This window comes from Xiphias gladius, chromosome 19, assembly GCF_016859285.1.
Source record: "Xiphias gladius isolate SHS-SW01 ecotype Sanya breed wild chromosome 19, ASM1685928v1, whole genome shotgun sequence".
NCBI lineage: Eukaryota > Metazoa > Chordata > Actinopteri > Istiophoriformes > Xiphiidae > Xiphias > Xiphias gladius.
The window spans coordinates 4,550,781-4,562,444 of NC_053418.1; the positions used below are offsets into that span (position 1 = coordinate 4,550,781).

The 11,664-nt window shown below is 44.5% G+C and overlaps 1 protein-coding gene across 1 annotated transcript; it reads right to left on the reverse strand.

The window, feature by feature from the left end:
• Positions 1-3,932: 3,932 nt before the first annotated feature.
• ctsla (cathepsin La) lies at positions 3,933-9,901 on the reverse strand. Its single transcript, XM_040155450.1, has 8 exons — positions 9,787-9,901; positions 8,636-8,770; positions 8,374-8,496; positions 7,829-7,981; positions 6,121-6,345; positions 5,437-5,605; positions 4,681-4,798; positions 3,933-4,326 (listed from the first exon to the last, which is right to left on the reverse strand). The coding sequence occupies exons 2-8, from the start codon at positions 8,756-8,758 to the stop codon at positions 4,227-4,229; spliced, it is 1,011 nt and encodes a 336-aa protein (XP_040011384.1). The 5' UTR covers positions 8,759-8,770; positions 9,787-9,901; the 3' UTR covers positions 3,933-4,226.
• Between the last annotated feature and the right edge of the window lie 1,763 nt (positions 9,902-11,664).

Genomic DNA, 11,664 nt, shown 5'->3' on the forward strand with positions numbered 1-11,664 from the left:
TGATCGTTTTGGTGATTTCAACATTAAAAGTTGTCAAATCTCAATTACAGATTCATTTTCATTTAAAAATGCAAATAACTGCCTTTAAATTATTATGAAAATATCAACGTGGATCATCGGCCCAGTGCCAGATGATTTTTGGGGGGACGCTGAAATCATCGTCACTCCGTCAACTCAAAGAAAGGAAGCTTGTTGTGTTAAATCACAGCCTGTCACATACTGCAGCATTTAAAAGTAATTAAATATAACTTCTTTCCCAAACAAAGGAATTTCATTTTGTCAAGTCAAGTGCATTTTCTTTTAAAGTATAACAACAACAACGACATGATGTGGACAGGTTGTTTCAGACAGCCGCATACTCTTGAAGAATTTGCTGAATCCGTCAGTTTGCTCGTCATGCTGTATATAAACATTAACCTCGCACCATTTTCCATGAGAGGAAAGAGCAAAAGTCCCGTTTCTCATTCACTAACCAGACCTGTGTATTCAGGTCTTTACCGAGCCCAGGGCCGGCCGCGCCGAGACCCTCGTTTCGGGCGCCGTCTTGGGATGGCTGCCACTGTCAAGCTGCGCGTCGGTGAGCTCCGGGTAGAGGGGAGCTCTCCCTCTCTCATGTTTCTCGCCGATGTTGTCGCAGCTGATGCGCAGTCCAGGCCGCAGTCCATCTTATTCCACCTCACGGAGGCAGAGGCCCTGAGAGATTTCTCCCAATTTGCAAAACTGTGGTATTTTATTTTGCCTCCGGTGCTGCAGGAAACTGAATTCAAACAACGTATTTTGTTGCATTAACATTCGGTCTTTTTAAATAACATTGGACACAGTTGCTGCTTTAAATGTTGGATTTAAAATGTCATGATTGTAACTCTCAGGTGTTTTGTCTCAAATTACAATTAAAACGTCTCAAGGTGAAACTTAACGGTGTTAATGCTACGCTGCTGTTGGATCATGTGATGTGACGGCAGTTATTTTTTATTTATATCTTGAGATGAGAGGATGAAGTTCACGACTGCCAAGAATTTCCCCTCGTCGGCCAAAGGAATGCGTCGCGAAAACTTCCCGCCAAAATCCACCTCTTTCGGCAGAAGGTATTTCCAGTGACGGCGGCTTACAGCAGCGTCGGTGGATTTAATTTGAGTAACCAGGCAGCGATGTTCAGGTCGCGGGACCGTGGGGGCCGTTCCAACAGCTTCGGCTTGTGTCTCCTGAGGAGGTCCGTGGAGGCTTTTGAGTTCTGCTTTGGATCACTGCCCTGTTGTAGAAACCAGCCTCTTCTGTTTCGCTTTCGTGACTGAATCCAGGCCGTTTTTTTGGTGGAATCCATTCTTCCGTCTATTTCCACCTCCATGCTTAACAAGTTGACATGGGTGCCGTTTTCATCAAATGCTGCTCCTTTTTTTTTTTCTCCAAACACACCCTTGGTGATTGTGGCCGAACAGCTCAGTTTTAACTTCTGTTGTTTCCAGCACAACCTCGGCTTGTCCAGATGTTGCTTTGCAGACCTCAGACGATGACCTCTGTGATGCGGTCGCAGGCCAGGTTTCCCTCTGATTACTCTTCCATGTGAACCCAGGCGGAAAGATGCAGCACCACCACCACCACCACCACCCCGGTGTCCGCCAAACCTTCCTGCAGCTCCTCTCCAGTCACGCGGGGGGTCTTGATTTGCCTTTTCTGCCCGGCACACCCGCGGTATTATCTGGAAGTTTTTGTGATCTTCCAGATCTCGTCTAGACTCCCACGGTGGGAATTTCAAGCTCGAAGCGCTTTGATTTCTTTTTAGAGCCTCCCCTGATTTGTAGGAGTAAATGCGCTTCATTGCAGATCCTCGGTCAGGACCTTAGAGGAGCCCACGGTTGTTGAGTGTTGCCGCGGGGGTTTTAAAGAGTCTGAGAATTTATCATCAGCTGACACCCGCTAATGACAGTTCTTGACCTGCCGTACGAATCAATTAAAGCCTGACGAGTTCAAAAAGTGCATTAACAATTGAAGAAAGGCTCCTTTTTTGCCGCAGGGGTTTGTATTTACTTCTTTTCACTCCAGTCATCAACAAACTACAGGATACCGCCCAGGGGTCGCTCAAACGTTTGCAACTGTATACTGACCCTCGATGATCACTGATTATACAGAAATGTCGGTGCAGCAGCATTTTGCGATTCGTTGTCATCCGCTTTGATGCTGGTGCCGAAACGATTAGACAATTTATTGATGGATCCAACGAGATAAATCATCGATAGCTGCTTGCCTCTGTTTTGTATCATTGCGTGTTGAGTATCTTTGGGTTTTGGACCGTTTGCCGGACAAAAGGAGAAATCTGAAGAGCTCTTTGAAGCCTAACCTTGACTATTTGATCGTACAGTTCTCCTAAACCTAAATTAATCGACAACAAAACTCATCAATAATTGCAAGCCTAGCTACCAGCCAATATCTCTGGGACTGCAGAACACGCCTAAGAAGTGAGCAGGTTTATCACGTCATCTTTACGGTGTAGCATTCAGACTTGTAATGTCTTGCTAAGTGACCACACTCCCCCTCATTAAAGGGGTGACTCCATTTCCTTATGAATCGACACCATTGTTGCAAGAATCAATAATCCTGTAAGAGCCTCAGGGAACCAGACGTCAGAGAGCACGGCTGTTTGTTGTTTTTAACGTGAGATCATATGACTCCGTCTTTGCTCTACATGTCAAACCAGCACGTGGGATTAAAAGCAGAGTATAGCCGAGGCCTCCTTTGGGGCCCTGGATGCCACAAGTAAAGATAAAGCGAGTCCGGAAGTGAGTGTTGTGACCAGTTCTATCCACCTGTAACAGCCGAGAATATTACGCGGTGGCACCGAACCCCAAATTTGCCAAGGAGGCGTTTGAGAAACAACGGAACAAGCGGCGACCCGCCCCCTTTGGTGCTGATGTCTGAGTGAGGAGTTCTTGGAAGTCAGCAACAGGTGGTGACTGATGGTTTTCTACGATAAGCTTCTTTCACAGCTACCAAAACAGTTTACATGTGTGCTGCCCCATGATGATGCAGGAACCTTTGAATCTTCTTGCATCATCGGCCCTGGGTGGAGGCCACCAATCATGTGCAGGTTGCAGAAGTAAAAGATTAGTTGTAGTGACTTCTTACTTACTTGCAAATACTTACATTGTTATCTGATTATTATTATTATTTTTTTTAAACTTGATCCAATTTAAATATAAGTTTGTGTTTATTTTTGTTCTTATTTTAAGGAGAAACAACCGAATTAAAATGTCTTCACTTTGGCAACAAAACCTTTTTTATACAAGTGCATATTGTCACAGTCTGATAAAAAGCACCTTCAAATTTGGCGATTTTGCATTTTTTTTTCCAGATAAACTGAAGGATTAAATGTCTTGTGAAATTCTCATGCTACTTATCGCAAAAAAAAAAAAAAAATTAAAATAACTTATGAATATCTGAAAGATACAGGTGGAAGTAAGGCTATTTTTCCTTTGCTATGCTCATGAAAGCTTGTCATTTTGGAGATACATGGTTTTCACAGGACAGTAGAACTGCAACTAACCATCTTTTTTTATTATCAATTAATCTGTCGATTATGTTCCTGATTAATCGATCAGTCATTTGGTCTAAAGTGTCAGAAAATGGCAAAATAAATTCCTAAAGCCCAAGGTGACGTCTTTAAATGTAAACATTTTTTCTGACCAGAAGAGTCAGATTTGACAAGCCTAAACCAGAGAACTTGGAAAATTCAAATCAATTAACTGATATCAAATATCTAGATATCAAAATAGGTGCGGATGAAGTTTCTGTCGATCGACTAATTGACTACAAAACAGCAAAACAACAACAAAAGTTATCTGAAGAATCTTTACAAAAGTCCAAACGCCAAACTAGTGTTTCACAACTTTAATTGATCACAGTAAAAGTAGAAAAAAAAAAAAAAAAAAAAAAAAAAATCATTTACAATGACGAAGCAAGTGTTAACGTATCACTTGCCAAGTAGCATACACATATTTACAAAGAATAAACAAACACTAAACTAAAATGTTTTCAGACAAAATAAAGTGGCATAAAACCAGCCAAAACAAAAATGGCGCAATTTCCCTAAAAACAACAGTGTTTCTCCTCATAAAACATCACAGAATCTCCTGTCAATGTGCGGCTCGGACCGAAGCCTCCTCCTCCCTCGTCTCCGGCCAACCTATTGCAATAAAAACACTATGGTGCTACAAAGTGGAGCTGTGCAAACATTAGACCAGAGGATAACTGGCCGCTGTCGCAATTCCACAGTGGTTCTTTCTGTCTTTGGCCATGTAGATGTAGCCTTTGTCTCCCCACTTTTCACTCCAGCTGTAAGAAGACAAACAAAAAAGGTCAGGAGTGAATTCATGGATTTGTTTTGCTCCCTTTGTTACATAATTACAGGGTATCTGCAGTTTTAGAGCTGTTATTCGAATCAATACTATTTTGATGACAAAAACATAAGAAAATGCCTTAGAATATACAGTAGGTTGTCAAAACTTTCAAACTACTGTAAAAATCAGGTTTAGTTCCATTTTAAGTGGATGTTGACGTTCAAATAAAAAGACCTGAAACTTAAATCATCTTATGACTCTTTAGGACTTCACAATCCCTTAGAAATACTTTGAAAATAATAACGAAACTTAAAATACTCAACAAAATACTGCAGACTGCAGAACTGACCTGTTCTTGACAATCCAGTATTTCTTGCCGTCCACATCTTCTCCCTCGAAGCCATAACCCACCACCAGCACGCCGTGGTCCAGCTCCTCACTGCTGCATTCCTTCTCATAGTAAATTCCTACAATACAACAACAATCCAGTCAGCCACAAGTTAAAGCTGCAGTAACTGATGATTTTTTTTTTTTGGGCCACTTGGTTGTGAACAAAATTGTCAACAGTTGCTTAGTTACACAACCAGAAGTTACAGAGGAACACCGTCATTCATTAGGAGCCATGTGTCTGGCCACCTGATGACTGTAAGCCCAGTATTCACTCTCTTTTAGCTCTGCTTTTGGCCTCAACCGACTCCTGAGGTAAACATCTGGATCTTCAGCAGCTAAACGCTCCACTGTGGTCACCTGTCTGCCTGTTTGGTGCCGAGCAGGTAGCGTACAGTGGCTTCTCTCATAAAACTGCTGCCTGCTGCGACAGCGATGACGGTGAACCAGAGCAGTGAAGCTGCAGCCGAACGGATAAACAATGAGCTGAATCTCGCTATGTAAAAAGCTCTGTAAAGATTCGATCACCCTTTTCACACTGTCTTTTGATACATCGTTTGTGTAAGAATATTGATTGTCGCCAATGTAAAAAACAAAAATCATATGGAGTACAAACAGGTTTTTAAAAATCTTGATTCAACAGCTAGTTTATGCAGATCACGTCAAGTCTGACACATTTTTCTAAAGTACATATAGTTTCACAAAACCGAGAACCAACCCGATTGGTAGAACTGGAAAGACTCGTGCCCGGCATCGATGGCTACGGACACCGGTCCCACGGCGGCCACGGCCTTCATCAGAGCCCGCTCCTTGCCGCTGGGGATGTCGATGAAGCCGGTGTCGTTGGCAGAGTTGTACTTGGGGTCGTAGTGACACTGCTGGTCATCCTGGGAGAGGATAAGAAGAAGAAAGAGAAGGTGGACAGGATGTTATGGTAAATACACAGACCCCTAAATCCAAGATATTCTGACAATCACTTCCGGAAGAATCGACTTTAGAAGGGCAGTGAGATCAATAAAGCTGATTGGCTAGCGGTTATGTATGTTAAGCTCCGTTTTCATCTGTCAAAACAGATGTTGGCAACTGCTTTTAAAAATCTATTCTAACACTGCCTGATGGCTTAATGAAGCACTGCAAAGGTTAATGGATTTAACAACTGACTGAAAGAAGTTAAACAATTTTGTTTGTTTGATTCTGTTATCGTCCATTACAGTAAATTGAATATTTTTGGTTTTTGGATTGTTGGTCAGACAAAACATCAGCTTGTGCTACAGTACAGTAGAAGCAGTGCATCAGAACCTAAACCTTGATTTAACCATAAACCAAGGCCTTTCAAGGTCCTTAAAATAGAAAAAAAAGACATGTCCACTTGACTTTGCCCTTGTTCCCACGAGATACGTACTGTTCCCAGGTAAGGGTAGGCATCCTCAGAGTCCAGACCCTGGTTGTCTTTGACGTACTGGAAGGCCTGGTCCATCAGACCCCCGTTGCAGCCTTCGTTGCCCTCAGGTCTGGAACAGTCCACCAGGTTCTGTTCGCTCAACGAAACCAGTTTGCCGGTCTTCCTGAACTGCTGACCCTCCAGAGCTCCGGTGGTGCTAAAAGCCCAGCAGGAGCCACACTGACCCTGGAGAGAGAGAGAACGAGGAAAAAAAAAAAAAAATCGTCGATGAAAATGATCACTAGGTGCAGCTGTAGGACAAGGTCTTTAAATCTGTTTGGGGGGGGAGGGGGGCAGCAGCCACACACAACAGGATTAGATTTTTTTCTTTTTTCTTAAATGCAGAGATATTAGGAAGAGAACTTTAGAGCTCAGTTTCCTACGATCTGCTGGTTTAAGCTTTTTTTTTTGCCGTTTGAGAATCCAGAATTCAAACTCATCTACACCTCTGTCTAGTGTTTGTCGTGATGAATCCTGCTCTAACACTCATCCTGTAGAATGACATTCCAGACTGACTAATGGCCCTTTTGTTGTTTGCGCAATACTGCTTCGTCGTGTTAATACAGGTCATTGTTCCTTTTTTAGCACCCCCATCATCTTTTATGCTTATATTTTACTTTAAGTGTTTTTTTAAAGTCCTTTCATTATTTTGTTCCTATGGCACCCCCTATCTTCTTACTGCACTTTATTTCCCATGGCAAAAGGCTTTCAGGGAAAGCAAGTTGCAATCGACTTTGCACTCCAGCGTTTTTGACCTAATGTATATGTTGGTTGTTTTGCTCCATCCTGGCCTGGTTTCAGCTTACAGAGTGGTAATGTATGCCAAGGGGGTGGAGTGGACAAACTGTGCAGTCAGGGGGGAGGAGGGCGTGTGAAGCACGCAGATAACAAAAAAAAAAAAAACACCTCCACAACTGGCCATCTTATCTGCCAGTTCAAGCAGAACACTTAGTTCACCAGAGAGCGTGGCCTTGTTGCTTCAAACGAGTACATTTGTGACGATGCATGTGTCTAAAAGTTGCACATTACATCACCATGTTTACCAAGTTTCTTCAGCCGGTCATATTAGGTCATGCCTTGGTATCTCTTGTAATGCCAACATAGCTATTAAAAAACAAAAAGCAGCCTTTTATTGTGACAACAAATCAACTGCTTCACTGCGATTCCAGCAGAACAACTGCCCCTTAGTTTAAAAAAAAAAAAAAAAAGTTTTACAGAGGCGTACCCTTTTACTTTCATTAATATTCATTTGTGATGCTAAGGCTGGGCGGTCATCTGCTTTACACGCCAGTTATTTACGTGCTTATCTAAGTGAATTTGTCCTTGACAGTCCTGTATGAACAGCTGATGTTATATGTGCAGGATACAAAGGTTTACCGCTAACCACACCTTATGTCTAACATACCAAAGAAAGTTCTTAACGGAGCCGTTTTAGTCCAGAAAGTGAGTCATAAAAAAATAAAATAAAACCTGAAAAACAGCCTTTTCTACATCTCCCTACGCTTTGACTGCCAGATTTCCAAATCATTTCTACATTTTTACCTCCTGGCTCCATCTGAGAATTAATCCACATTAATACCACTCCTTGAGAGCTCATAGCAGGTGTGGCTGCCAGAGAGTCCCGAGGCTACATGGGACACAAGCGCACAGAGAGGAAAAACAACGCTACCTGGTCCTTAACGGGAGTGACGTAGCCCTTGTCCCTCCAGTCCACAGAACGTGGGGCCTCCAGGAAGTTGGGCTCCATGAACAGGGACCCCTTGGACTTCCTCTCCGTTTTGTGCTTGTAGCCGTTCATGATCTGCCTGAACTCCTCGTGAGTCTGTGGAAAGACAAAAGCGAAGTGGGTGAGTGACAGTGACAAAGAATTTGACTGCCTGCACCGTACGTTAACAAGAAAAGCAATGAGCAGCTGTTTATGATTTTTAAAATATAAAATAAAAAAATTATGCCATTTATCTAAACCTTTAGTGTTTTTTCATGTTTCATTCTCCAGTTTTATACATAAACAGTTTGACACTTCTAGTTTTATTTGATCTCATCATCTTGATTTTTTGGCTTTGTACGTCCAGACCGAATCCTCTGTGGTGCCGTCACCCGTCTTGTTGCGTTTCCAAGTGAGATATTGGTCTGTCGTAGCGCTTTCAGGAGCACCAAGACCTGGACGACTGAGAACCTTCGCAGACGGCCGGTGTGCTGAAACTGTGGTCTTACCATGTCCCCGAAGTGGTTCATGCCGAGGCGGTAGGAGTGATCGCCCATGGAGTGCTCCAGGTTGTGCAGCTCGATCTTCTTCAGGTTCTTCTCCCATACCATTCTCCTCCAGCCCTCCTCTCTCTGCAGAAAAAACAAACAATCACAATTTCAGACTTGTTTTTTTTTTTTTTCAGCCCCAGCTGGAAGTGGCAGGCTCGAACAGCTGACTGAAAAGAGAGAAAGGTAGAAGAAAGGAAGGAAGAAAAAAAAAATTTGTCACCTCATGGTATTTTCGACTGTGCCAGCTCTTCCACAGCTCCCAGTGCTCATCCAGCTGTGCATCCAGACTGGGGGCGGAGAGGACTGCGCTCAGACACACTGCCAACACAGCTAGAGGCAGCATCGTGGATTCCTACTGGAAAACAACACGGGTGGTGGTGGGGGGGGGATTAAAGAAATAATAAAATGAGTTAGAGCAGACTTCCAAAGAAGCAGGAGGGGGTGGGGGGCTCTGACTATGACTAAGCAAAGCGACTCCATTCACAAAGAAAATTCTCTTGCCCCCCCTCGGGAAAAGAGAAGAAGTCATGGTCGTTCACCGTCGAAATTCCTCATCACATGTTCGGCCATCGTGATGTTCGTCCCGCGGTACACTTTGTTCACTCGCCCCGATCCGCACACCGACATGGGATCCGCGCCGAAGCTGCAGTGCACATTCCCGACGGAACCGCCATTTCCTCGACGGTTCGGCCCGAATCGCGGCCACTAGTCAGGCCAAATAGGCATCGGGAGACCGGCTGGGTCCCGATCATTTCAAAAACGTCGACTGTGTGAAAGAAACGTTTTTTTAAAAATGGTTGGACTGACTGTTTTTGGGGCTGTTTTCCTGCAAGCTGGCGAGCGGAAACTTGGCCAGATCCCAACAATGAACCCGATCTGTTTTTGGTTTTGTTCAGTCACGGGACCCGACGTAAAAAAAAAAAAAACCCCGTCCCAGAAATTGAAACTACGACCAGGAAAACGAAATGAAAACCAAAACTTTAACCGGCACCGGTGTTTTCAACGCGATCCGCCGGCGGCCGATGTCGCCGTTTTTTCCCCCGGTTTCTCTAAAACCTTGGGAAAAGGAAACTAGCAATGGCTGCTGCCGAAGAGGGAGAGACGACGACGGAGGCAGCCGAATGAGACAAGATGGCTAAGGCCGGCGGATAACAAAGAAAAGATCGATACTTCGTTACTCAGAATACGATTAAACTTCAGACGTCGGCTTAAGTAAACATTTTTTTTTTTTTAAAACGAACCCTGGGACACAAAAATTCAGGACACAAATGACCAAAGAGAATCCCGAGGAAACATATTTCTGCTTTGTACCGTAAAATTCAGGCGTCAGGCTCGGACATTTGGAAATTAAAAAAAGAAATAAAAACTTACTGTAAACTCTGTTATAGCAGCTGAAGAAGGCGAAAAACAACCTCCTTCGACCCAGGTACACAAAGTTTATAAAGGCCTGAGTGGCAGCCGAATAACGTCCCACCGAGCCCTCTGATTGGCCCGCTCCTTGTTTATGACCGACAGGACCCCGCCCCTAACACATGGCGTCACCATGGAAGCACGTGATTCCCCCCCCTGAAAACGGGACAGTGTTGTCTGTTGTTTTTGTTTGTTTTGTTTGTTTTTGTTTGTTTTTTTTGTTTTTTCGTGCGGGACCGTTGCAGGTAAAAACAGCGAGAAAAAGCCGTTTCCCTTGACTCTGGGTTGTTCGGCTCTAGCAGACGTTCACGGTGACTTTACACCTGCTGCCCCCGCGCTCACGATCGAGAGGACGGGTCAAGGCGGAGGCTGACCTCTCGGTCACTCGGTAATCGAGTCGGCCTTCGCATCGGAGTCTCTGACTCGGGCGAAAAGTAAACGAGGGAACATCTCTCAGGGGATGGGAGTCGTAGGCGGGGTCCGCCCATGTGTTGTGACCGGACACAGGGCGGCAACAACAGGTGGAGGGAGGCCTCTCAAGGTGCAACACCGGTGAGATTCGACACAGGGCCGGTCCGGGCCGGTTCTGGTGCGGTTGGCCCCGGGGCAGAATGTTAGAGCCAGTTTCCAACGCGAGCCCCCCCCTCTCTCTCCGGAGGTCCATCCGGCTGCGCATGTGTGGGTTGTAAACATGTCAGTTCGTCCTACACACTTGTGCAGTAAACACACACGGGCTACCCTGCGTCTGCGTTACAATAAGTGGCAGGAGGCTTTTTTTTTTTTTTTTTTTTCCAGGTAACTCGGGCCCGTCGAAGGCACGGTTTAACCTGCAAAGAGGGTGCGGGAGGGGGACCCCTCATCTCCCCGTGACCCGAGCAGGCACTTGGTTTGACTGTCCCCCTGGGACATCGGTGACTTTAAACCCTGTCAGGGAGCTCCTAGGTAGACCCGCGCCAGATAATATTTGTTCTTCTGGTTTAACCTGAGCACCAGGAGATAACGAGGGAGAGCTTCTCTTGAAGCTCTATTAACACTGACAAGAATAAAATTATGGCGGGAAAATTTGGGAATGCCTTTTGATTCCTTTCTTTGTTTTTGGCTCGGGCTCGGTCAAATTTAAAGCAATAGTTAGTTATTTTTGAGAACTAGGCTTTTACCGGCCTTGTTCTGTGCAATAAATGTGAAGCTGGAGCCGGCGGCTGCTTAGCTTAGCCTAGCCTAGCTTAGTTTAGCACACAAACTGGAAGGGGGGGGGGCTGGGCTGCTGGCCCCAGCTTCGTATCAACCGTACAGATGTGAAAGTGATCGATCAATCTTCTAACCCGAGTCTTGACGAGAAAGTCAAAAAAAAAAAAACCTGTAAAACTGATTAAATCATAGGAAGCTCATACCAACAGCGAATACATTAAATGCTAAACAGTGATATAAAGTGACATTAGCTAGTTACATCTGTCCGTGTAATGAATCGCGTCGTATGGTTTTGGTCTTTTATCACATGCTGGGTACACGATGTTCCAAAAGTTCCCCGGTGTAACTGTGTGGTTAAGTGAACATGGGATCTTAGCTCACATTCAAGCTAAAAATACACCGTTTCCGTGCACTTGCAGAAAACAGAAAGCGGGATCGTGTTGCCCAAGCAGAGCGTGATCACATGACAGTGATTGACTGAGCACTTTCTGTATGAGCAGGCAAGTCTGGTCGGTTACCAAATTCCATCTCGTAAGAGTCATCTAAAAAAAAAAAAACAAAAAAAAAACAGAGGGACTGCACTGGTTTTTCCTTGTTGAGCAAATATTGGTGGCAGTGGTGGGAGACGTACTCATAACATTTGGTTAAGTA

Excerpts from the sequence above, each read along its gene's own strand:
- ctsla (XM_040155450.1), bottom strand. The coding sequence starts at position 8,758 with ATGCTGCCTCTAGCTGTGTTGGCAGTGTGTCTGAGCGCAGTCCTCTCC. Across the intron at positions 6,346-7,828 it reads TCACTCCCGTTAAGGACCAG|GGTCAGTGTGGCTCCTGCTG; the intron begins GTAGCGTTGTTT and ends CTCTCTCTCCAG. Across the intron at positions 5,606-6,120 it reads CCTACCCTTACCTGGGAACA|GATGACCAGCAGTGTCACTA; the intron begins GTACGTATCTCG and ends ATCCTCTCCCAG.